Genomic DNA, 27,773 nt, shown 5'->3' with positions numbered 1-27,773 from the left:
GTCAGACAACTAGATTCAGCATTGGAAATTTGTAAGGAAGAACTTGCCTTGCATTTGAACCAATTGGAAGGAAATAAAGAAAAGTTTGAAAAACAGCTAAAGAAGAAATCTGAGGAGGTAAGTAAATTAACATTTCATCACGTGTAGCTTCCCAGCTGGCAGTGGTAAAGAATCCGCCAGTACAGGAGACAAAGGAGACCTGGGTTCAGTCCCTGGGTCGGGAAGATTCCCTGGAGCAGGAAATGCCAATCCACTCCAGCATTCTTGCATGGAAAATTCCATGGACAGAGTAACCTGGTGGGCTACAGTCATTGGGGTCGCAAAGAGAAGAGTCAGACAGTACTGAGTGACTGAACATATACACATATAGCTAGGTTTTAGAAAATATTATTTGATTCATAGTCCATCCATTCTGTTAGTAACAGGTGATGTTATAAAGATGTTTTACCAAATCAGTGGATATTCCCCAATCCATGCTAGCTGAATAAATAAATGGCCCCAGAGCATATTGATAGAAAGCCAGCTGAAAAAAGTACATTTTGATTATCTAAAACACAAAGCTAGTAAATACACCTCTGAGTTTTTGCCTCAGGCAAATATTCTTTTACAGGTTTTGAAATAAATACATTTATGATTAAAATAGTAGTGACTTTGGGGTCCCAAATTATTTTGAAAATATTTTAATTTTGTATTAGCTTGCTTTAAAAGGTGATAAAGTATGTGTTCATAGGGAATTACATTGTCAACATGATAGTAGAAAATAAACACAAAATAGATGAGAATAAGCCTAAACTATTTCTTCATAAAGCATTTATTCAGTAAAATAAATCCTTTTATTAATAAATACCTTTATTGAAGATGAACTTAAGTTTTGTGAAGTTGACATTGTGTCAGTAACTTTCCTAGCTTTTATTTTTTAGTAATAATTTGCTTTTAAAGTAAAGTGGAAGTTAAAGGGTGGTAGAGTGATATGCCAATATAAATTTGATAGATATAGGTTCATTTTTGTGAATTAATATTTGGGTTTCAACTAAATATTTTCGGTACTTCAGTTCAGTTCAGTTGCTCAGTCATGTCCGACTCTTTGTGACCCCATGAACTGCAGCATGCCAGGCCTCCAAGTCCATCACCAACCCCCGGAGTTCACCCAAACCCATGTTCATCAAGTCGGTGAGGCCATCCAACCATCTCATTCTCTGTCGTCCCTTTCTCCTCCTGCCCTCAATCTTTCCCAGCATCAGGGTCTTTCCAAATGAGTCAGCTCTTCGCATCAGGTGGCCAAAGTATTGGAGTTTCAGCTTTAGCATCAGTCCTTCCAAAGAAATCCCAGGGCTGATCTCTTTCAGAATGGACTGGTTGGATCTCCTTGCAGTCCGAGGGACACTCAAGAGTCTTCTCCAGTACCACAGTTCAAAAGCATCAATTCTTCGGCGCTCAGCTTTCTTTATAGTCCAACTCTCACATCCGTACATGACCACTGGAAAAACCATAGCCTCGACTAGATGGACCATTGTTGTCAAAGTGATGTCTCTGCTTTTTAATATGCTGTCTAGATTGGTCATAACTTTCCTTCCAAGGAGTAAGCGTCTTTTAATTTCATGGCTGCAGTCACCATCTGCAGTGATTTTGGAGCCCAGAAAAATAAAGTCAGCTACTGTTTCCACTGTTTCCCCATCTACTTTCCATGAAGCGATGGGACCGGATGCCATGATCTTCGTTTTCTGAATGTTGAGCTTTAAGCCAACTTTTCCACTCTTCCCTTTCACTTTCATCAAGAGGCTCTTTAGTTCTTCTTCACTTTCTGCCATCAGGGTGGTGTCATCTGCATATCTGACGTTATTGATATTTCTCCCAGCAATCGAGATTCCAGCTTGTGCTTCCTCCAGCTCAGCGTTTCTCATGATGTACTCTGCATAGAAGTTAAATAAGCTGGGTGACAATATACAGCCTTGACATACTCCTTTCCCGACTGGGAACCAGTCTGTTGTTGCATGTCTAGTTCTAACTGTTGCTTCCTGACCTACATATAGGTTTCTCAAGAGGCAGGTCAGGTGGTCTGATATTCCGATCTCCTTCAGAATTTTCCACAGTTTATTGTGATCCACACAGTCAGAGGCTTTGGCATAGTCAATAAAGCAGAAATAGATGTTTTTCTGGAACTCTCTTGCTTTTTCCATGATCCAGTGGATGTTGGAAATTTGATCTCTGGTTCCTCTGCCTTTTCTAAAACCAGCTTGAACATCTGGAAGTTCTTGGTTCACGTATTGCTGAAGTCTGGCTTGGAGAATTTTGAGCATTACATTACTAGCATGTGAGATGAGTGCAATTGTGCGGTAGTTTGAGCATTCTTTGGCATTGCCTTTCTTTGGGATTGGAATGAAAACTGACCTTTTCCAGTCGTGTGGCCACTGCTGAGTTTTCCAAATTTGCTGGCATATTGAGTGCAGCACTTTCACAGTGTCATCTTTCAGGATTTGAAATAGCTCCACTGAAATTCCATTACCTCCACTAGCTTTGTTCATAGTGGTAAGGCCCACTTGACTTCACATTCCAGGATGTCTGGCTCTAGGTGAGTGATCATACCATCGTGATTATCTGGGTCGTGAAGATATTTTTGTATAGTTCTTCTGTGTATTCTTGCCACCTCTTCTTAATATCTTCTGCTTCTGTCAGGTCCCTACCATTTCTGTCCTTTATTGTGCCCATCTTTGCATGAAATGTCCCCTTGGTATCTCTAATTTTCTTAGAGATCTCTAGTCTTTCCCATTCTGTTGTTTTCCTCTATTTCTTTGCATTGATCACTGAGGAAGGCTTTCTTATCTCTCCTTACTATTCTTTGGAACTCTGCATTCAAATGGATATATTTTTCCTTTTCTCCTTTGCTTTTTGCTTCTCTTCTTTTCACAGCTCTTTGTAAGGCCTCCTCAGACAGCCATTTTGCTTTTTTGCATTTCTTTTTCTTGGGGATGGTCTTGATTCCTGTCTCCTGTACAGTGTCACGAGCCTCCATCCATAGTTCATCAGGCACTCTATCTATCAGATCTAGTCCCTTAAATCTATTTCTCACTTCCACTGTATAGTCATAAGGGATTTGATTTAGGTCATACCTGAATGGTCTAGTGGTTTTCTCCACTTTCTTCAATTTCAGTCTGAATTTGGCAATAAGGAGTTCGTGATCTGAGCCATAGTCAGCTCCTGGTCTTGTTTTTGCTGACTGTATAGAGCTTCTTCATCTTTGGCTGCGAAGAATATAATCAGTCTGATTTCAGTGTCAGCCATCTGGTGATGTCCATGTGTAGAGTCTTCTCCTGTGTTGTTGGAAGAGGGTGTTTGCTATGACCGGTGCGTTCTCTTGGCAGAACTCTATTAGCTTTTGCCCTGCTTCATTCTGTAGTCCAAGGCCAAATTTGCCTATTACTCCAGGTATTTCTTAACTTCCTACTTTTGCATTCCAGTCCCCTATAATGAAAAGGACATCTTTTTTGGGTGTTAGTTCTAGAAAGTATTGTAGGTCTTCATAGAACTGTTCAGCTTCTTCAGTCCTGTTACTGGTCGGGGAATAGACTTGGATTACTGTGATATTGAATGGTTTGCCTTGGAAATGAACAGAGATCATTCTGTCATTTTTGAGATTGCATCCAAGTACTGCATTTTGGACTCTTTTGTTGACTATGATGGCTACTCCATTTCTTCTAAGGGATTCCTGCCCACAGTAGTAGATATAATGGTCATCTGAGTTAAATTCACCCATTCAAGTCCGTCTTCGTTCACTGATTCCTAGAATGTTGATGTTCACTCTTGCCATCTCTTGTTTGAACACTTCCAATTTGCCTTGATTCATGGACCTAACATTCCAGGTTCCTATGCAATATTGGTCTTTACAGCATCAAACCCTGCTTCAATCACCAGTCCCTTTCACAACTGGGTGTTGTTTTTGCCTTGGCTCCATCCCTTCATTCTTTCTGGAGTTATTTCTCCACTGATCTCCAGTAGCATATTGGGCAACTACTGACCTGGGGAGTTCCTCTTTCAGTATCCTATCATTTTGCCTTTTCATACTGTTCATGGGGTTCTCAAGGCAAGAATACTGAAGTGGTTTGCCATTCCCTTCTCCAGTGGACCACATTCTGTCAGACCTTTCCACCATGACCCGGCTGTCTTGGGTGGCCCAACATGGCATGGCTTAGTTTCATTGAGTTAGACAAGGCTGTGATCTGTGTGATCAGATAGACTAGTTGTCTGTGATTATAGTTTCAGTGTGTCTGCCCTCTGATCCCCTCTCTCAGTGCCTACTGTCTTACTTGGGTTTCTCTTACCTTGGACGTGGGGTTTCTCTTCATGGCTGCTCCAGTACTTTGGTACTTCAGTATTTTTAATTGAAATTATTTTGCTAGTGGCTATGTTACTGAAATAAAATTTTTATTTGTCCTTATGTGGTATTAGTTTCTTAGTGTTTTGGTTAGGCCTTATCTTTTTTCTAATATTTTGTCTTCCTTTATTAACTGGTCCATTTTTTTCTTTGCATAAGAAAGTAAGTATAACAGGATGTTACAGTAAAGCAAAGAATAGTGTTTAAACTTATCTTGCAGGCAAGTCAGTTCTATATAAAATAAACTACAGCAGAGGTGTGATCTGTAGTTTTGTCAGGAGCTAACAGGAAAATCAAAACAGATGTTAATGATACATATTTACACTAATTAGTTTTTTTCATACAGACAAAATTAAGATAGTTTAGCATTAAAAAGAATTATCATAATAATATTAGAAATTACATAGTTGCCTGTTAGATCTAAAGTTCTCTAATTGTAGTAAAGAGTCATCATATAATGAAGTAGTTTGAAATTTAAGAGCTTCTTGTTATAAACAAAGAATATTTGACTCAAGCTTTTAATGCTGCTGTTGAATGTTTGACTGCCAGATAATTAGAAAAAAGAACCAAATCAGAATTCTTCTCCACTGTTTCTTAGGAGTTTAAACTGCTTTCTTCTGGATTAGTATTTATTAGAAAGATTGTTTGCCTCAAAGGAAAGGGTTTATTTTCTTTCATTTAAAAAGTTATTACATAGGCAACAATAAGAAATCTGTTAAAGAAGATTTACCTACAGTTCACTCTAATACTAATACTTTTCACTTTTCTATTTGCCTGAGTGTTTTTTATGTTAATGAAATGAGGTTCTTTTTTTTCCCACCTTATTTTGTAAAATTTTATATTTGGTATTGTCCTTTAAATTAGGATTTTAAATGGTTTCATCTTTCAAAATTTGATTTATATATCATTTATTTAAACTTTCCCCTTACTTTAGGGAACAGGTGACAAATATTATAAAATACATATTAAGTTATGCTGTATTATTTATACAATTTTAAAATGGTTTCTTTTGGCACTTTGTAGGATTTAGATTATTGGACAAAGGGCCTTTTTTTTCCCCCTTCTTAATAGATTCTTCCAGATAACTCTAAAGGTATCAGATGTTAATGATACTTTTGCTTTAAAGCAATTTTGGGTACCAGCATATTAAAGTCCTAAATATTTGGAATGAATGAGTTTAGTTTCTTAGATGGTTATTCCTTTATGTGTTTTTTGGAGCAAGAATATTCACGAGTGCTTTGCTGGAGTATTATTTTACAAACAGTGGCAATGATAGCAACAATAATATACTAAATATCACCTATCATTTATGCAGTGTTTTTATGGCTATGGCTTATTATCAGTTGGGATAAAAGATAACATCAGATGCAGTGTGAAGGCATCTATGGCTTCCTATGTTCTCGTCCTCGTTCTGAGAGAAGTCACATAGAATATGCTTCTTTCTATAGAAGTGAAATGCAGTAACATGTATGCAGTATGTCTGCCCAAGGAAGCCTGCTTATGACTCTTTTTACTGGGGAGCTGGTCACATAAGAACAGCCATAGGTATGAAAATCCCAAGTTCCCAGAAGGAAAGCATGATTTGGTGTCCTAGCCAGGGAAAAGAATCTTATCACTTAGGGAGTGTTTCAAAAGCCACATTCTCCGACATCAGCCAAGAATCGACCCTATTAATAGGTTGATGAAGGAGCAATTGCAATTTCAGACTGTGAATTTTAAATCATTATAACTAGGCTCAAACACATCTTTAATAATCAAAATAGAAACCATTACAATCAACACATTTTTGCCAACAAGAAATAAGTTTGTTTATTCCTATAGCATAAAAATCTGCTTCAGGATTCTGAAAACTCTAAGATAGCATTTCCTGCCTCTTGCTGGTTATGGAAGTATTTCCCCTGCAAGAATTTGTTGAGATGCTTGAAGTGGTAGTCGGTTGATGAGAGGTTAGGTGAATATGGCAGCTGAGGCAAAAGTTCATATCCCAATTCATTGGGTGTTGTCTTGCAAAAGAATTGGGTTTATTCTGTTGACCAGTGCCTGGTGCAGCTGTTGCAGTTTTTGGTGCATCTCATCGATTTGCTGAGCATACTTCTCAGATGTAACAGTTTTGCCACGATTCATAAAGCTGTATTGAATCAAAGGGCAGCAGACCACCAAACAGTGATCATGACTTTTTCTGATGCATGTTTGGCTTTGGGATATGTTTTGTCTTTTTCTTGGTCCAGTCACTGAACTGGCCGTTGCCAGTTGTGGTATAAAGTCCACTTTTGGTCACATGTCACAATTCATTCGAGAAATGGTTCATTGTTGTTGTGCAGAATAAAAGAAGATGACACTGCAAAAAGCCAATGTGTTTAAATTTTTGGTCAGCTCATGAGGCACCAATTATAGAGATTTTTCAACTTTGCAGTTTGCTTCAAATGCCAAATGACTGTAGAATGGTCAATGAATTCTTGGGCAGCTTCACGTATAGTTGTAGGAGGTTTAGCTTCAGTGATCCTCTCAATTGGTCTTTGTCAACTTCTGATGGCCAGCCACTGCATTCCTCACCTTCAAAGCTCTCGTCTCCTTTGCAAAACTTCTTCAAACATCACTGCGCTGTATGTTCATTAGCAAAATGAATTTTGATGTTGTGAGTTGTCTCTGCTGCTTTACGACCCATTTTGAACTCAAATAAGAAAATTGCTCAAATTGCTTTTTTGTCTAACATCATTTCTAGTCTAAAATAAATATAAAATACATGGCAACTAATAAGTCATTAGCAAAAATCATAAACCAAGAAATGTACATTAAAATGGTGTATAACATAACCACATTTACTTAAGAATGTATTCCAATATCAAACAGCAAATTTCAACAATGCAAAATTGTGATTACTTTTGCACCAACCCAATAACATATCTTCATCAGAAACATGAGCCCTGCCCTTCCACATAATAAATTATAGCAATGATTGCAATTATCCCATATGACAAATGAGGATAATTATCTAATGAGGTAATTGACATTTTATTGCTTTTATTTGAAATTATAATGAGAAATTTATATATTTGTTAGGTATATTGTTTACAGAAAGAGCTGAAGATTAAAAATCACAGTCTTCAAGAAACTGCTGAGCAAAATGTTATTCTGCAGCATACTCTTCAACAACAACAGCAGATGTTACAACAAGAGACAATTAGAAATGAAGAGCTAGAAGACATTCAAACTAAACTTGAAAAACAGGTATATTTTATTGGTCAAAATGGAGTTGTGTTATAGAAAGTTTTTAAATTGATAATAGATTTATTTTGCTAGTTATATAAATTGCTGTTTAAACTTCACAGATACCATATTGAGTTATTACTCCAAAGAAAGAGTCCTGGGACATTTTATAGTAGAATCTTCTTTCATTCATTCCCAAGTTCATCTGAATTATTCTGACAGATATTTTACATTTTTTGATTTGTTTTTCTCTTATCAAACTTAACAGAAGAGTATAAATTAAAAAAGGAAAAAAAAATAAAAAATAAAAATAAAAAAGGATAGTTCTCTGTAATCTCCCTACACCTCACCTTTTTGTCCTTTGTATGACTTTTTAATCTATATATTCTAAACTTAGCCTCTCCAGTAGCACTAAGGAATTTCCTCTCTGTATATTCAAAGAGATCAGGCAGGTATTCTATATTTTCTTCTTTAGAGACATCTGTCCTGTGGCTCTCCATCCTTTTTGCTCAAGTCTAGACCTACTGTTTGCTGTGCCTGATGCACAGCTTCATCCTGAAGCATTTCTTCATCTCATCGATGTTTGATTTCTACTTTATAAATTCCTTGTTGTTGACTCTAGTATTTATAAGATTGATTTGTAATTCTTGTTCTTTCTGAAATTGATTTTATTTCTGTAATTGTCTTATGGTTTTCTTCTGTTTTTGTTTTTTTTTTTTCCCCTTAAGTGTATCAGTACATTTGTATTTTTGGTTTGATGATTTTATTTCTTCATCCTATTTAAGATATTTTTTTGTCATTTGTGATTTCTTTGAGGGTCTAAAGAAGTTTATGTCTAAAAATTCCTTCAGAACTTGGGATAAATTTTCTCGTATATATTTTTCTACTTTTTGTTCATGTTCCACTATGTACAGGTTTTGTGTTGGATGTATTCAGATTTTTACTTATCTTTAGATTTTTTCTGCAAATCAGTGTGCCATTTAATCAAGGACAGAGTGGGTAGAATTTTCCATGGTTCCCTTACCTTTTTACCTGGTTACTATTTTAATTTTATACTTGAAACTTGCGTTGGGAGGTGTGGTTATTAATGACTTATAGTCTGTACTGAGTTCTTCAGTGAGAGGTTTTTAAAGAGCAGGGAGGATATTAAAGTCGTTAGCAAGATACTAATTTTTGAGATCACAATCATGTAAATATTCATTGAAAACAAAGTGGCTGAGGTTAACTAGGGAGAGAATATAGAATGAGGGGTGAGATGATTGACTTCAACAGAGCTCTGAAGGATGCAGTCATGGAAGCCAAAGTATTTCATGAAATGAGAGATAATTGGTGTCATGGGCTATTGCAATCAGTGTCAAATAGTGTCAAGTAAATTGAAGGTTGAGTAATGTCCATTGGAATTAGCTGCATGGAAACCTTTGACATAGTGTAGTTTCTGTAGAGTGGCCAGATTTCTATGGGTTGAGGAATGAATGAGAAGAAAGAAAAATACTACAAAAAGCATAGAAAAAAATCTGAGAAGTTGAGCTACGGAGAGAAGAAAAGAAGTGGTAGTTGGAGGTGGTATGGAGGAAAGGTTTTTATGATGGGAAGGTCTTAGACATGTGTAAATGCTAATATAAAGAAACCAGAAGAAAGATATTGAAGATACAGCAGAGAGTAGACATGGTCAATAGTTTGAAGTTCCTGAGAAAGTGGACAGGAATTGAATCCAGAACACCTGTGAAGTAGTTTGACTTATATAGGGGGAAGAATACTTCCTTCAGTGTAGTAACAGAAGGAAGAATGAATAGGAGCAAATGCAAGTGGCAGTGTTTGAGGGCAGATGGGAATCTAGGAATCCTTCACTGTATGAGCCAATTCGTGAAGGAGAGGAACATAGTTTGACAAGAGAATAAAGAACATTTCACATGAGAATAATGAAAAGAGGAACATTTATCATTATTTTGTCCAATTATTTTAAGTCCTATTTTAGTGTTATGATGTGGTCACATCTATAAAATATGCATAATATATCAATGAAATATCTTATTAAAAATTAAGTTTTGCTCTCATATTTCCAAAACACAATTTTTTGGTCTTTACTTTGAAATTGAATGATAAGCTAGGATACAAATTTATATAAATATTTTTCTTCTGAGGAATATTGGGCTGTGTTTGAATTTAAAATATTTACTAAAAATTGCTTTCCAAGATATCAAAACTGGAACAAGAGCTTCAGAAACAAAGGGAAAGTTCAGCTGAAAAGTTGAGGAAAATGGAGGAAAAATGTGAAGCAGCTACATATGAAGCAGATTTGAAAAGACAAAAAATTGTTGAGCTTACTGGTACTACCAGGTAAAATGAACATGTTAGTTTTTGTCTTCCTTTTTTACCATCAGTCATATTTGAGTTTCAAAATAAGATAATGTTGAGTGAAGCATTTGCTTGAGAAATTAATTTCTCTATGATCTGTATTCCTATAGCATTCCTATACCTCCCTTTTATCCTTCATTATGCCTTTTTTTATTATAGTTTAATATCCTTTACCCTCCTACTATATTGTAAGTTCCTTAAGGCCAAGATAATACGTGGTTTATTTTAAGGGTCCTCCCACAACAATTAGCATGGTTCCTTATACTTCATATCCTAATCCTAATGGGGATGCTAGAGAAAAACCTGAAGGTTAAAACAGAACCACAGGGCTTTATCTGAAGCCTTTGAGGTGAAATGCATCTGAGTTCAGTTTTTCAGATTTCAGAGGGAAAGTGAGGTATCAATATACATATTATGTGCGCTAAGTCACTTCAGTGTGTCCGACTATGACCCCATGGACTGTAGGCCATCAGGCTCCTCTGTCCATGTGATTCTCCAGGCAAGAAGCCTGGATTGGGTTGCCATTTCCTTCTGCAGGGGATCTTCCTGATCAGAGATTGAACCTACGTCTCTTATGTCTCCTGCATTGGCAGACAGGTTCTTTACCACTAATTCAGCAACTGTTGTATTAAATCAAATTGTGAATAATGTTAAAAGTGGCAGGGAAAGATGATAGAAAATTTTCATGGATTCTAATTGTTTATAGATTCTAATTGTTTATAGGGAGGAAATAACTTATAAAAGAAAGTTGACTTCTATTGATTGAACATTAAAATCACCTGAGGAGCTTTAAAAAGTACTGATGCTTAGGTCCCACCTCTAAAGATCCTGATTTATTATGGCTGCACTGGGCTAAGACATCAAAAAAAAAAAAAAAAAAAGAAGGGAATTAAGAGCTGAAAGCTATACCTAGCTTCCCCAGATTGCTTCTGTTTTGTTGACAAGAGTTGACGTAGTATTTTACTCTTAATTAGCCCACCATTCTACCAACAGGAGTAAGAGTTAACTTATACATTTGAACCACAACATCCTCAGACTCCCTCTCCCCCTCTGACAAAAATAAAGATAAGACCTTTATGCTTTGAGTAGCAACTCGCTTCCCCAGATATCCTCAACTCTATCAAGGGGTCAAGAAGCTATCCTGAGTTTAAGACCACAGTTCTTCAAACTTTTCTTCCATCAATAGTTATCTATCCACTAATGCAGCCTTACCACCATTGTGTACCTTAATTCCACAAAGAGTATTCAGCCTTATAACTTTACTTTTGCTTGTTTCAGACACCACAAGAAGCAACAGATTGGCATTAGAATTACCCTCATCTCTCATACTAAGTCCCCAAAACCTCATGTGTTTTCTTTCCTTTTCTCACCCTATCTGAACTTCTGATAGATTTTCACTTCATCCTCTGGAATTCACAGTCCATCCTGAGAGACATCCCTTATATTCTCTATCTCTTCTTTTCTCTTGCTATAACAGAAGTGTGACTCTCCATTAAGGGCATTGCTTCTTCCCCTGCAGCCCTCTAAAGTAAAAACTTTCCCCCATAGTTCTTGTACCAAAGAATTGAGATGTGGAATAGTATAACATAACCATGAACCTCATGTTATCAGATCATATTCTTCACTGTTGCTGACACCAGCAGACCACCTGACTTACTAAAGCTGAATCCAACACTAGTTCTGTCTTTATTCTTGGGGATTTCAATATACATCTATCTAGCTGATCCTCATCCACTCACTCACATGATTTACAGCAGATTTTATCATTTCTGATACCTCCATTATTTCAACATAATCTGAATACTGTTCATCTACATGTATGTTATTACCTCATTCCTTTTAATACCCCAAATTCAACAATTCTTTGATGTAACTAGGACCTCTGAGCCTTCAAATCTACCACTTTCTCATTCTCTAGTTCCCTTTCTCCTCTCTTTACCTAGCTTAAATTCTGCTCATTAAAATCACTGATTGGCATATGGCTGTTTCCTTACCTTTGTCTTACTTTGTGGTACTCAGAACTAAAAATCCAACTCAGAATAATTCATGCTTGCATCTTTACAGAGGCTGAAGAAAAATATAACTACAGTGACCAGTCTTACTTTAAATTCATAATTTCAAAACCGTAAGCATTTTCTTAATGCTGTCTGACAGTCACAATATTACTCATTCTTGTAAGGGGGACTCTCTTACACCTTTGTGTTTTCTTTCATAACTCCAACAACCTTTCCCCAGTCCTTGCTCTCACTTATGATCTTGCTTTTGTTCTTACACCCATCCTTTGATTTCTAGACAAAAACTTTTCATAATTATAGCTGAAAGGCTCATTCAATTCCTATAAGTTCTAATTACTAATAGGAAACTTATGAACTAAATGAATAAATTTCACAAGAAAGATATATTCTAGTTCCAAGACCTCTTCAGGAAGCAGGATTTTTCTCTATTCCAACTATTGGCTTCTTTCATTTCTGAAACTATAATTTATAAAACTGTTTTTCTCTCCTCAGAGCTATTAGTGTTAAAATACATCTGTTATACAGCTCCTTGGATCTGTTTTAAAATTAAAATATCTCTAGATAGAAAACTAATTCATTGAGTACCTTCTGTGTGCCAGGCAATATACTAAGTAAACACATCATTTAGTTGTGTTTAGTGGTGTGTAATTGGTGCAGAATTACAGTCTATTAATTATTTGTTTTATTATTTTTGTTTGTTTCTAATTAGGCAAGTAAAACTCGAGATGGATCAATACAAAGAAGAGCTATCTAAAATGGAAAAAGAAATAATGCACCTAAAACGAGATGGAGAAAATAAAGCAATGCATCTCTCTCAGTTAGACATGATTTTAGAACAGACAAAGACAGAACTAGATAAGAAAACAAATGCTGGTAAGCAACAGGGTAGCTCAGCTTAGCTGCCTACAATTATATATTTAAAGAAATGGAATAAAGAGAATCTGAGATGAGGGAAAAGGATAATCATTGGTATCCTGTCTCTTACTCTGATAGATGAATAAAATTGGGTATTCTTAGTTATTATTTACAAAGTTCTGAGTAACAAGTAACTTATATGTAATTCTAAAATTATTCTCTGCTTTTAACAGTGAAGGATTTAGAAAAGTTACAGCACCACACTGAAACTGAGCTAACAGAAGCCTTGCAGAAACGGGAAGCACTAGAGACTGAACTGCAAAATGCTCATGGAGAATTAAAAAGTACTCTAAGACAACTCCAGGAATTGAGAGATGTTCTGCAGAAGGCTCAATTATCATTAGAGGAAAAATATACTACAATAAAGGATCTCACAGCTGAACTTAGGTGAGTTAAATTCTAAGAGAGGATATCACAATAACAGGTATTTCTCTTTATTACCTTTAGTCCTTGGGTCATATTATAGACTTTGCTGTTGAATTCTGGATGTCCAAACTTCTCAGCTGCCTTTAGCTCACTGTCGTTCATTCTAGACATTACGTCCAATGCTCCATCTCACCATACTCCATCTCACTAATTCAGCTATTGCTGTTGACTAATACTTGCATCCCTGGTCTTTGGACCATTTTACTTTGGCCCTCTTCTATATCCCATGGTGGTAAAAAATGATTGGGCCAGCATACAGCAGTGGTTAATAGCAAAGTAATATTAACATGTGCCATGGCTATGCCAAGTACTTCATATATGATCTCATTTCTTTACAACAAGCAAATATAAGTTCCACATTATCACCTTTTTACATGTGGGAAAACTGAGAAAATTAAGTAAAATGCCAAAAGTCAGATAGTGAAACACAAGTCTAAGTCTAATATAATGGTTCTTAGATTAGCAGCAATAGCATAAAGTACTGTTCCAGTACACATCTATGGTGAGTATAGGTGGAGAGCCAGACTAGTGCCCAATTGTGGGAAATAAATTCCGAAAAGGAAAACAGATCAGGGTGTAAAATGTGTAATGAACAGGATAGAGAGTAGCAAGGTGATCCACAAACTTAGATGTTGTATCCTTTGATTCAGTGCAGCACCCCTTCCCTTTTCTACTCACAAACTCATTCTTAGTAAGTTTCATGTAGCTTTAAATATCAGTACAATGTACCAGAGACTTCTAAACACGTATTATCTCTAGTAATGACCTCATCTCCAAACTCCAGACTCCTATCTAATGACTTACTTGCTATCTCCACTTAAGTATTTTAAAGAGGCATTTTAAACTTGACTAAAACAATTCATTTTTAAAATTCATAACCCTGTACTTCCTCCAACTCATTATTATGCATTGGCTTAAATCAGAAATCTATATATATAAGATTACTTTTATCTCTTTCCCTCCCCTTTTTCATCCAGTCTATTAGCAACTTGCCTGTAAAGTCGCTTCAGTTATGTCTGACTCTTTGCAACCCCATGAACTATATAGCCCACCAGGCTTCTCTATCCATGGAATTTCCCATCAAGACTACTGGAGTGAGTTGCCAGACCCTTCTCCCAGGAATCTTCCCTACCCAGGGATCAAACCCATGTTTCTTATGTCTCCTGCATTGGCAATCAAGTTCTTTACCACTAGTGCCACCTAGGAAGCCCAATTAGCAAGTTATGTCAACTTTATTTCCAAAACATATTCTGAAATCTGTTGATTTCTTGGCCTTTTTTCTGCTACTTAGCCCAGGCCATCATCATCTCCCACCTGTTCTGTTGCTGAGGCTTCCTAACTGGTCTGCCAGCTTAAATTCTTGACCTTCCTCACAATTCATTCACCACAGAATGGATTTAAGTTTATGATTTAAAACATAAGTCAGATCATATTGCTTTCCTACTTGAACTTTCTCATGACTTCCCAAAAGATTCAGAGTAATACCCAAGCTCCTTCAGAAATATAAATCAAAACCATGATGAGATACCACTTCAGAACACCCACTAAGGTGGCTGTAATAAAAACAAAACACCCAAATAGAAAATAACAGATGAGAAATTTTAAAAGTTCCAGCCTCTGTGGAAAAACAGTTTGGCAGTTCATCAGTGAGTTTAAACATAGTATTAACCTTGTAACTCAGTAATTCCACTGTTAGGTTTAAGTACCCAAAAGAATTGAAAAGAGATATTCAAACAAAAATTGTGCTCAAATGTTTGTAGCACCTCTCTTCCCAATAGCCACCAAGTGGAAACGACCCAGATGGATACTGATAGCTGTGAATGGATAAACCAGTGTAGTATATCCATACAAATCAGCCATGAAAAGGAATGGAGTACTGACACGTGCTGCAATACGGATAAACCTTACAAATATGCTAAATGAAAGAAACCACATACATGTTGCATAATTCCATTTATATGAAATATCCAGAATTGGCAAATCCACAGAGATAGAAAGCAGATTAATTGTTGTCTGGGACTGGGGGAAGGGAGAATGGAAGAAAACTGCCAATGGGTATGGGGTTTCTACTCAGAGTAATGAAAAAGTACTGGAAATAGTGATGATGGTTACATAACATTGTGAATGTATTCAGTGTAACTGCACTATATGCTTTAAAGTAGTTAAAATGGTAAATCTTATGTGTATTTTACCACAGTTGAAAAAAAAATTCCAAGCTCCTTTTCCTAGAATACAAAGTCCTGCATAACAAAGTTTCTGCCTATTTCTCTGGCCTCATTCTATATTGTTCTCCTTGCTGCTGACCTTTTTATTCTACTTAAAGCTTACAAAGTTTTTTCCCACCTTAGGACTTTTGCCATAGCTGTTTCTTTGGCCTGAAATAGCCTGAAATAATTGTTGGCCAGTTTCTTCATACCCTTCACATTACCTCAGAGGGCCCTCCTTCCCTGACCACCTATTCTGAAATAGTCTCCCAGTCACTGTCTCATCATTGTGTTTAATGCTCTGACATAGCATTTTATATTTTTCTTATGGAATTATTATTTATAGTCCATCTCTTCTGGAGCTAGTAGAATGTAAACTCCATGTGATGAAGGACAAATATCCTGTTGACTATTAAATCCATAGTCATAGAACCTTGACATTTAGGAAACATCCAGTAAATATTTACTAAATAAATAAGGGAATGGATGGATGAGAGAAGTAAAAACAAAATCTTAAAATTCTAGCTAGTAGCTGAATTTTAGAAGCACAGCTATTCTTATAGACAGCAATTAGAGTTATCTTTAGAATTCATTTTATATTACTTTTAGAATATTAGTCTTGTATTAACTCTTCAGGCTTTTAGGGGAACAGTAAACAGCTCATTAAAGAAGTTCAGAACCTGCTTTTTAAATTCAGTATCTTTATTATATTGTTTCATATTTAAGACTAGAAAATCATTTGATGATTCAAGATCAACAACATTTTAATCCTTTGTCATATCAGAACTTAGAGTTCAGAATTAAAATTCTCTGATCACAAGCTTCAAAGTGATATAAATCTTGAAGTTATGTCATTTTAAGTTTCTTTATAATATAAAATAATTCTTAAATTAGTGTTTTAGAAGGGCTAGAATTTTTTTAAAAACATTTAAAATATTTCTGTAGTAGATTTCACTACTTCACTAAATATAAGGTGTCATTTTGAGTAAAATTCCTGTAAGAAATACAATGGTCATTTACTAAACTGTGGATATCAAGGACATCAGCCATGAGACAAATGCCTCGTTCAATTATAGTGAACTCATAGCTGTTACATATAAAAGACTTTCAAACACTCCTTTGATCTATAGATTAAAATATAGATATATTTTAAAAATTCTTATACTGATTCAATCCTATTTCTTGGGAGTGCTTTTAGCATTTAGCTTACATTGTCTGCAGAAGTAGAATTTAAGTTAACTTGTGCCTTTTTAGAACATGATATTAAAGTAATTGTATTGATATCAATTGTTTTCTTTATGCATTATTCCTTTAATTTGAAGTCTCTCAATCTGAAATAATTGAATGTATCCTGTCCCTTAACTTACAGGAAGAGTAAGTTTGATTTGATTTTTTAAAACTATAATATTCCTACTTACCTGCTTAGGTCTTTTTCACTTTGATAAATTTCAGGGAATGCAAGATGGAGATTGAAGACAAAAAGCAAGAACTTCTTGAAATGGATCAGGCACTTAAGGAGAGAAATTGGGAGCTAAAGCAAAGAGCAGCTCAAGTTGGTTTTCTTAACTATATTTTAATGAAATTTTCTGTTAAAATACAATCACTTGAGGTTTCAGAGGTCCCCTCATTTTGGTAAAATAGTAGTTTTTATAGCTATTTGTTTTTTCTGTGCACATAGTATTTTTTAAATTAGAAATATGTCATCTCTCTCTCTTTTTTTTTTTTGCTATTTTTACAGCAGGTGGATTTTCAGGAGTGAAGGTTAGCTTAGTGTCTGAACCTTTTGATCTCTTATACTACTGTATATCAGAAGAAAATGTGATTAAAGGAGTTACTTGCTCAACTAGTATTTATTGAAGGAATGGAAATATCCAGAAGGCATTTTTAGCAGCATCTTTTTAAATATAATTTTATTTATTTATTTTTGGCTGCACTGGTTCTTCGTTGCTTTGCATGGGTTTTCTCTAGTTGTGGTGAACGGGGGCTACTCTCTAGTTGTGGTACACAGGTTTTCTCATTGCAGCGGTTTCTCTTGTTGCGGAGCACAGGCTCTAAGGCATGTGGGCTTGAGTAGTTGTGGCTCATGGGCTTAGTTGTCCCGCGGCATGTGGAATTGGATTGAACCCATGTCGCCTGCATTGGTAGACTGATTCTTAACCACTGGACTACCAGGGAAGCTCTGCAGCATCTTTTTTAAAAGACTTATTTTTTAGAGCAGATTGAAGTTCACAGCAAAATTGAACAATAGGTACAGAGATTTCCCACATACCCACCCTGCCCCATAGAAGGTGCAACCTTCCCCCATTATCAACATTTTCTTCCAGAAAGGTATATTTGTTAAAGCTGATGAACCTACATTGACATTTCATAATCACCCAAAATCCATAGTTTATATTATCATTCACTCTTGTGTTATTCATTCTATGAGGTTGGACAGGAATCCATCATTATGGTATCATTCAGAATATCTTCAGTGCCTTAAAAATCCTCTGTACCCCACTTACTCATCCCTCTCTCTCTTCCCCCAACCATGGTAACCAGTGATCTTTTTTCTGTCTCTAGTTTTGCCTTTTCCAGAATATTATACAGTTGTTGTTGATTGTGTTCAGTCATTAAGTAGTGTCCAGCTCCTTGTGACTCAATGTACTACAGCACGCCAGGCTTCCTTGTCCTTCACTATCTTCCAGAGGTTTCTCAAACTCATGTCCATTGAGTCATTGATGCCATCCAGCCATCTTATCCTCTGTCACTCGCTTCTTCTCCTGCCCCCCATCTTTCCCAGCATCAGGGTCTTTTCCAATGAGTGGACTCTTCTCATCAGGTGGCCAAAGTATTGGAGCTTCAGCATCAGTCCTTCCAATAAATATTCAGGGTTGATTGCCTTTAGGATTGACTGATTTGATCTCCTTGCTGTCCAAGGGACTCTCAAGAGTCTTCTCCAGCACCACAATTTGAAAGCATCAGTTCTTGAGCACTCAGCCTTCTTTATTGTCCAACACCCTCCATACATGACTACTGGAAATATAACAACTTTGACTATACACACCTTTGTCAGCAAAGTGATGTCTCTCCTTTTTAACATGCTGTCTAGGTTTGTCATAGCTTTTCCTCTAAGGAACAAATGTCTTTTAATTTTGTGGCTGCAGTCACCGTCCACAGTGATTTTGGAGCCCCCCAAAATAAAATCTTTCACCGTTTCCACTTTTTCCCCATCTTTTTGCCCTGAAGTGATATGACCAGATACCATGATCTTAGTTTTTTGATTGTTGGGTTTTAAGCCAGCTTTTTCACTCTCTTCTTTCACTTTCATCAAGAGGCTATTTAGTTGCTCTTGGCTTTTCTGCCATAAGCATGCTCTTATCTGCATATCTGAGGTTATTGATATTTCTCCCAGCAATCTTTGATTCCAGCTTGTGCTTCATCCAGCCTGGCATTTCTTATGATGTACTATGCATATAAGTTAAATAAACAGGGCGACAATATACACCTTGATGTACTCCTTTGCCAGTTTGGAACCAATCCATTGTTCCATGTCCAGTTCTAACTATTGCTTCTTGACCTGCATACAGGTTTCTCAGAAAATAGGTAAAGTGGTCTGGTATTCCCATCTCTTGAAGAATTTTCCACAGTTTGTGGTGATCCACACAGTCAAAGGCTTTAGTGTAGTCACTGAAGCAGAAGTAGCTTTTTTTGGAATTCCCTTGCTTTCTCTATGATCCAGTGGATGTTGGGAATTTGATCTCTGGTTCCTCTGTGATTTTTTTTTTCTTAATGTGGTTAGTTATATTAATTAACTTTCAAATGTGGAGTATAGTTTTTTTTATGCATTCTTGAGTATGATTCACTAATATTTTGTTGAGAATTTTTACATCTATGTTCATGAAAGATACTGGTCTATAGTTTTCTTTCTTTATAATGTCTCTGGTGTTGGTATTAGGGTTATGCTAGCCTTAGAGAATGAGTTAGTACTTCCTCTGTTTCTATCTTCTAAGCGAGAGTGTAAAGAATTGGCATAATTTCTTCTTTAAATGTTCAGTAGAATTTACCAATGAACCCATCTGAACCTGGGGCTTTCTGTTTTGGAAAGTTATTAATCATTGATTCAGTTTCTTTAGTGGATATAGGCTTATTCAGATTATCCATTTCTTCTTGTATGAGTTTTGGCAGATTGTGCCTTTTGAGTAACTGGCCAATTACATCTAATTTTATTTAAATTCATGGACTAAGAGCTGTTTATAATATATCTGTATTATCCTATTAATGTCCTTGATATTTGTAGTAAAATCTCCTTTTTCATTTCTCATATTAGCAGTTTATATCTTCTCTCTCTTTTTTTGTTAGTCTGGCTAGAGGCTTATTAATCTTCATGAAGAGCCAGTTTTTGGCTTTGTTGATTTTCTCTATTGATTCCCTAATTTTAATTGCTACTCTGGTTTTTAGCATTTTTTTTTTCTTCTGCTTAGTTTGGATTTGATTTGCTCTTGCTTTTCTAGTTTGTAAGATGGAAGCTCAAGTGATTAATTTTAGATCTTTCTTCTTTTCTCATATATGCATTCAGTGCATAGATGTTCCTAAGCAGTGCTTTTGCTGCATCCCATGGTTTTCATGTTGCATTGTAGTATTTAGCATAAAATGAAGTTTGTCACTTATGTGATCATAAGTGACAAAATTTGTCACTTATGTGAATATATGATTATATATTGGGCTCAAGATCCAGTATTATTAAGCAATGATTATTTTTCTCATTCTTTTTAATAATTGATTTGAGGTGCATTTATTCTTCAGTTATACCCACTGTGAAAGTGAAGTGAAGTCGCTCAGTCGTTTCCGACTCTTAGTGACCCCATGGACTGCAGCCCACCAGGGTCCTCCGTCCATGGGATTTTCCAGGCAAGAGTACTGGAGTGGGGTGCCATTGCCTTCTCCACTGTAAACAATTCTAAATAACATTCCAGGCATACAGTTTTTCACATTAGAATAAGATTGAACAATAGCTTAATGTTGCTTTTGTGTTTAGGTTACACATTTGGATATGACTATTCGTGGGCACAGGGGAGAAATGGAACAGAAAATAATTAAACTAGAGGGTACTGTGGAGAAATCAGAATTGGAACTTAAAGAAAGCAGCAGACAGGTAAATTATTAAAAATTATGTCTTAAATTATTTTAAAAATGACTCCTTAACTATAAACATATACTATTCACATAAAATGGCTTTTGACTAGAATACATACAGTAAAAATACTGCATTTGAACTGTGCCACACAACTTGTGGGATTTTAGGTTCCCAGTTAGGGATTGAATCTGATCCCTTAGCAATGAGAGTGTGGAGTCCTAACCAGTGGACTGCCAGGGAATTCTCAATGATGCATAATTTTAATTATCTTGTACTTGCTACGTTATATTCATTTTCTTCTCTTAAATTTTCCCCCAGCTTTATTGAGGTATAATTGAGAATAAAAAGTGCCATGTATTTTAGGTGTACAATGTCATGTTTTAATGGACATACACATTTTGAAATAATTATCAGAATTAAACTAATTAGCATATCTACCACCTCATATAGTTACTTTTTTTTTTTTTAATGAAAACACCAAGTGTGCAACATAGTATATTTTAGTTATACATATAAGCATCTTATTAGGCACAAAATTCTGATACTTATGTCAAAGTTATGTTTGTCTCAAGAAAAACACATTTTAAAATTTTGCCATTTTAGATATACAAGTTTAAAGCTTGACTTACATGGATTACAGTTATGATGGAAGAATTATTTTTCTTTATTTACATTAACATTGCTCTGTTTAAAATTCAGATAGAAAGTTTGAATGAAAAATTGCAAAATTCCAAAGAACAACTTCGAGAAAAAGAGTTTATAACACTACAAAATGAACAAGAGATAAGTCAACTGAAAAAAGAAACTGAACGGACACAACAAAAGATGAAAGAAATGGAGAGTGTAAGCAAATTATTTTCCTCCTAAGGAACAAGGTTGATACAGATCTTTGTTTTAAACTGATTGGTTTTATATGTGATTGGTATTTAATATGCACAGAAACTGGCTAATTATTTGTGCCAGATATCTATTAATTTCCTTATCTTCTTAATTACTTTATGATTGGTGAGTTACCATGTTATTTGTCTTTACATTCCCTATAGGCATTGGCATGATATCTCTTACATAGTAAATCCATGATATATGCTCACTTGGTCGATAAATAAATATTTTAATTGAGAACCTACTATGTGATAGAACTGAAGATCAGATATTACTAGGATGCACTACTTTGTCCTTGAAGAACTCTGTTCAGAGAATGAATTAACAGATAACAGTGTATTATTGATGTCAAGTACTTCGAGTTGCCAGATGAATTTTGATAACTTCTTATTATCAGTTTGCACATGTGTTGACTTCTGAACCCATTCTACCCACTTGCCTTTTTAAAAAGTGAATTTGCTTCTAAGAGCTCTTGTAGATGTAACTTTTTCTTGTTTTTAAATACTATGCTCAGTTTTAAAACTTACTGTGTAGCTCCTTCTGGTGTTTGATTAACTGATTTTCTGTCTCTTCCAGTCATAAACTCTACAAGGGTAACTACTTTATCTCCTGTTTTCTCCTTTATCCTCAATACCTATAATAGTACATAGCACATAGTAAGCATGAATAAATATTAGTTGAATTATATATATATATATATATAAATTAAGCAGGGTCTCTGAGAGCAAGTTTGGGTTCTAGTGAGAAAAAGAAAAAGATTGTTGACTCAGTTGTTTCATGTTCTCAAACAAGGGCTGGCTAAAAGTATTTACATGAGGTTTATACTGATACACAATGGGACCTGGGGCCCCCATTCTAGACATCAGGTTCCTTGTGCTTTGTACTGGTTTCTTTCTTTCTTATCAGTCCTAAAATTAAGTGTCATTACCTACCATCTTATCTATGTCATCAAGCTGATTTAGAACTAATTGACTTTTTACTGAATTTTTTTTCTTCTGGAAATAGAACTTTACTAGGGATTTAACTTGAAGAAGGCAATGGCATCCCACTCCAGTATTCTTGCCTGGAAAATCCCATGGATGGAGGAGCCTGGTAGGCTGCAGTCCATGGGGTCGCTAAGAGTCGGACAAGACTGAGAGACTTCACTTTCAGGAAGCATTGTAGAAGGAAATGGCAACCCACTCCAGTGTTCTTGCCTGGAAAATCCCAGGGATGGGGGAGCTTGGTGGGCTGCCATCTATGGGGTCGCACAGAGTCGGACATAACTGAAGTGACTTAGCAGCAGCAGCAGCAGCAGGAATTTAACTGAGGAATGTAAAATATTTCAGAGAGAATAGCAGCAGTCCCAGTAACAAATTTCACTTTTGCAGAGAATAAGGTCGTTCTTAACCCAGCTTTGTGGATTAATGGTGGGCTTTATTTATACTAGTATTTTCTCCATCTTTGACATGGATAATCAAATATTAACTTCTTCTCTTTATATTATTATGTATTCTGTCATGTTACTTCATACTGTTAAAGGATTATGCAGCTTGCATGTTGAAGGCGTGCAAAATATACCAGTGAGTCCTAGATTTATTACAGTACTTTTGTCATTTTCTTACTATTAAAAAAGTTTTCTTTTCTGAATATCAGTTTCACAGTGGTTTATATTCATTGTATATTAAACTATATAGACATTTAGTTGGGAGGGAGTATGTCACTTATTAAAAGAGAAATCAGAGTAAGAAATAGGTTATCTGGGTCATTTTATTTTGAAACCTACAAATGTCTTGTGCACTTCAGGTTATGAAAGAGCAGGAACAGTACATTGCAACTCAGTACAAGGAGGCCATAGATTTGGAGCAAGAATTGAGACTAACTCGGGAGCAGATGCAGAACTCTCATAAAGAATTGGTGGAGGCTCGTCATCAACAAGTCCAAGCACAGAGAGAAATAGAAAGGCTCTCAAGTGAACTTGAGGAAATAAAGCAACTCTCTAAAGAGAAAGTAATTCCTATTCTAATTTTATCTTATTGAAAATCTTAGGTTTTAACATTTGCTTGTTTTGACAGTAGAATATTGTTCTTATAAAAGTTGTTCCACAGCAGTATAAATGTACTTAAAAATAGTTAAGGTGATAAATTTTGTTTTATGTATATATTACTCAAAAAAAAAAAAAAAACCTGTGTTGTATTTAGCCTAGCATTGTAGTGTAATCAGGAAGTCTCTCAGAACTGAATTTTAGTCAAACTGGTTAGTTTTCAATAACATAAGTTACAAAGCACTTTCAGACTTTGAACTGAATTTGAGCTACCCCTGGGACAGAAAAAGAAATCTAATGCATATTTTTTAAGTAAAAAGTTTTGCATTTGTAGCCATTTATAGATGAAAACTATCTAGATTTATAACTATTAGAAACCTGCAGTCTAGAACCTTGGGGAGGAAAAGTGCTTTTAAATAGCAAGACTACTAATGTAAATTGTATTTCTCTAGTATTACATAGAAAATTAACAACTTGCCTTAAAAATATTTAGATTAATATGCTTGGCTTAATTACTTAGACTTCAAGAAAAATTATTTATTGATATTCTACAAAAGTTCTTGTGATTTTTCTGCTTTCTACTATGGTTCTATGGTTCTAATTAAGTATGGATTTTGAATAAAAGTGTTTTTACATTTAGTTTTGGTTAACCTGATGGCATTTTTATTTACATTTCTGGATGGTTAGACTAATAAAAAATATATAGGGGATTTTTATTAGACTATGTCAGGTACTTGGGAGTCTACTAGGAGAAGGGAAGCTATCTACTTTTATCTCATTTCTGTCCTTATCAGTGATAGCTAAATGTAATATAATTGATTTTATCTGATAAACCAAGCTCAATTAATCAAATAACTAAATGAAAGTGGAGAATTATTAAGAATGATTGTTTAAATATTATATTTTAACCCCAAACTCTAAATTTACAGTCATTTGTTAACCTTTTAATGTGGGACCAAATCTTGGCTTTTTGTATATGGGTAGGGTCACTTGATTACATTCCACCTAGTTTTTCTTGCATAAACCACACTGATATGCCATCATCTATAGCTTCCAATTTGGTTTTTTAAGAGTTAAGAGACATTCATAAATCAGTCAGAGGACAACATCTCATATTTTGTATGAGATTTCCCACAATATTTTACAACTAATTAGGTAGCAAACATTTGTGACTCGTTGAATTGTCTCAAAGCATATAACTTATTTTTCATATAAAAACATTCCTTTTGCATGTGCATTTCATCTGTATTCATAATGTATAATAAAATTACATAATTGTAGTCGCAAACACAGCTGTCATAGATATGTTTGATAAATGCACAACTGTAGATAAGCAAACAGCACATATGGTGAGCAAAAATACTTAGGCATGTCTAAAGAGGAGACTACTGTCTGCTAAAGCTCAGTGTTCCATGGTTATTAGTTTATTTTACAAAAAGCATTGATTAGTGAACTTATATTAATAAACAATATATAAACAATAAACAATGATACTTTCCCATTAGTACTCTCTTAAATATCTAGATTAAATTCTAGATTGTTACACTTTATAAAGTATACATTTAATAAGGTAACTGTGTATGAGTGTTCATACAGTATTACAAAAGATTGAAGTACTTCCATAAGTGTGCTGAATTGTTTAGCTACAATAACCAAATAAACAAGTAGTGTAACCTTTACTTAATATGTCATTTTCAAGGAAGCTCATGGAAAATATTTAGCTGAAGAACTGGGGGCTTCTCAAGTACGTGAAACTCAGTTAGAAGCAAGAATGCAAGCAGAAATCAAGAAATTGTCAACAGAAGTAGAATCTCTCAAAGAAGCATATCATCTAGAGGTAAAGAAAAATTTAATTTGTTCCATTACTCCCTGCTAAAGTGTGTTGATCTATCTGAACAAAGTATAAATCTAGCTTTTAAATGTTTATTATAGAGAAATACATTTGGTCTTTTCATTTCTGGTAGGCTGAACATATTATTTTCGCTTCATATTCCAGTGTACTAATACTCTATGGGTTAAGAGCTTGAATTCTTTAGACAGGCATACTGGTTCTAAATCTCAGTTCATTACTTGGTACTTATGTAACCTTAGGCAACTAACTTAACATCTCTGACTAAAATGGATATAATAATGCTATCTATTTCATAGAACTGTGTGGAGGATTAAGTGAATTAATGTAGTTAATGTTCTTACACCAGAGCCTGGCACATTATTATCATTGTCATAACTTTTTATAAAGTAACACTTGTCAAAACTACCTGGAGGTATTTAATAACCAATGTAAACAGTTTCATGTGATGTCAATCTAGTAATGTGTGGTAATTTTCAAGGTTTGCTCTGATCATAAGTTAGAGCAGCAATACAATAATTTGCTCTTCATCAGTATGTCCTGAGCCTTTACAGAGATGGACAGTGTTATCAATTAGAATAGCATTTCTTGTCTTTTTTAAAACTGTATTTGAAGATATTCAAATTTAAGTTTCCTTATAAAGTGTTCTAATAAAGCATTTTTGTGGATGGTGCTTGTTGCAAATGTTGTTTAGTCACTAAGACGTCCGACGCTTTGTGACCCCATGGATTGCCTCACACCAGGCTCCTCTGTCCTCCACTATCTCCTGGAATTTGCTCAGATTTATGTCCATTGAGTCAGTGATGCTATCTAACCATCTCAAAGACATTTATGTTAAACTCGTTTTGAGGAAGTTTGGTTAACATCTTTTTGAGGAATAAATTGCGTTTTTGGTTAACATGTCTTGCTTAAATGCATTTAGAGTCAAATTTCTTTGAAAACGTTGTGTCTGCCAAACAAAACACGTTTGCATGCTCAATCCAGTCCTAAGGCCAAGAGATTACAACCTTTAGTCTTTGGAGATAAAAGTGAATGCTGATGAGTTCAGCATAATTATTTGATATTAACTGGTCAACTTGGTGACCTTCAGTAATAATTGGTCCATCTCAAGTATTTGCCAGCAGCAACTCAATAAGCTTTTTTTACATGGTCTATATTTCTACTTTTATTTTAATTATCCAATTTTTTAGTTTTAGTTTTATAAGCCTCTTGAAATTATTTATAAGCAGATAGTACAAAAAATGAATTGTAAAAATTGGTTCTAGTATTGCTGTTTAATATCTGGTATTAATATTTTATATGCAGCATATGAAAATACCTAATATGGACACTTTCACAGGGGCTGCCACTGGTGGCTTTGAGGCTGTTAGGGATGAAGGCACCCAGCACAAAGCTTTTCTGGTTAGATCCCAGACATATAGGTCCAATTAACTCTCGTGGTGGTATAGAAGGTTGAAAGCTCTACATAGGAACATGATGTGAATGGAAGAGACCTGTCATTATGCAAACAGTATGGCACTCATAAGCAGACAGTAAAAACACTCATCTCAAAGAGACCAGCACTTGTGTCACAGTGTAAGTTAGATGCTTGTGGAACAGCTTTTGATAAATGAGATCTTCCAGCCAGACAGTGATTCCCTTGGACCCATTACCTTATATTCATGATCAGATTGGATCACCTCCCATCCTGAGGCTCCCCAAGACTTTTGAATAGTTTTTCAATGATCCTTACAGAAAGACACCCTCCCAGAGAAATGCAGTATTTATATACAGTGCATTGGATCTCTGCTGCTGTTGCTGCTAAGTCGCTTCAGTTGTGTCTGACTCTGTGTGACCCCATAGATGGCAGCCCACCAGGCTCCCCCGTCCCTGGGATTCTCCAGGCAAGAACACTGGAGTGGGTTGCCATTTCCTTCTCCAGTGCATAAAAGTGAAAAGTGAAAGTCAAGTCGTTCAGTCATGTCCAACTCTTTGTGACCCCATGGACTGCAGCCTACCAGGCTGTCCATCCATGGGATTTTCCAGGCAAGAGCATTGGAGTGGGGTGCCATTGCCTTCTCCGATTGGATCTCTAGGAAACACCAAAGTTATCAGTGAAGAATATGGCAAATGACTTAAAGGCTACTGTGAAGTAATTTTGTATGGCTTGATAGTAAAGCTCCTAAAACCAGTTTCTGTCTCTGCAAGGTTCCAAACATTTGGAAGAAGCTGACCAGTGCCCCGAAACCCTTTTCCCTATCCATTTACACAAGTTACAGCATGCTATTGGTTGCAACATTATTGAGGGTTATAGAGCTCTTGTGAAGTAAATTGAAAATGAATCTGCTAACATACCTAGAGTCCCTCAAAAACATAGTCATGAGGATAATATGAATTTGCCCAAACCTGTGGGAACCTTTAAGGAATGCAAAG

The 27,773-nt window shown here is 35.5% G+C and overlaps 1 protein-coding gene across 7 annotated transcripts in view; it reads left to right on the top strand.

Annotated features, from left to right (window-relative positions):
- CCDC18 (coiled-coil domain containing 18) overlaps positions 1-27,773 on the top strand; it is a 119,094-nt gene that overhangs the window by 72,094 nt on the left and 19,227 nt on the right. For 6 of the 7 annotated variants that reach the window (XM_070367667.1, XM_070367668.1, XM_070367665.1 and 3 more), the window contains 10 exons: positions 1-117; positions 7,430-7,597; positions 9,771-9,913; positions 12,656-12,819; positions 13,035-13,248; positions 16,944-17,043; positions 20,509-20,625; positions 21,307-21,450; positions 23,275-23,478; positions 25,212-25,349. In XM_070367667.1, the coding sequence (XP_070223768.1) occupies positions 1-117; positions 7,430-7,597; positions 9,771-9,913; positions 12,656-12,819; positions 13,035-13,248; positions 16,944-17,043; positions 20,509-20,625; positions 21,307-21,450; positions 23,275-23,478; positions 25,212-25,349 (1,509 nt within the window). The remainder of the gene's footprint in view (positions 118-7,429; positions 7,598-9,770; positions 9,914-12,655; positions 12,820-13,034; positions 13,249-16,943; positions 17,044-20,508; positions 20,626-21,306; positions 21,451-23,274; positions 23,479-25,211; positions 25,350-27,773) is intronic. The other variant, XM_070367664.1, reaches the window with a different exon arrangement.

Source organism: Bos mutus, chromosome 3 (genome assembly GCF_027580195.1).
Source record: "Bos mutus isolate GX-2022 chromosome 3, NWIPB_WYAK_1.1, whole genome shotgun sequence".
In the NCBI taxonomy this organism is placed as follows: Eukaryota; Metazoa; Chordata; class Mammalia; order Artiodactyla; family Bovidae; genus Bos; species Bos mutus.
This window is presented reverse-complemented; position numbering and strand designations above follow the sequence as displayed.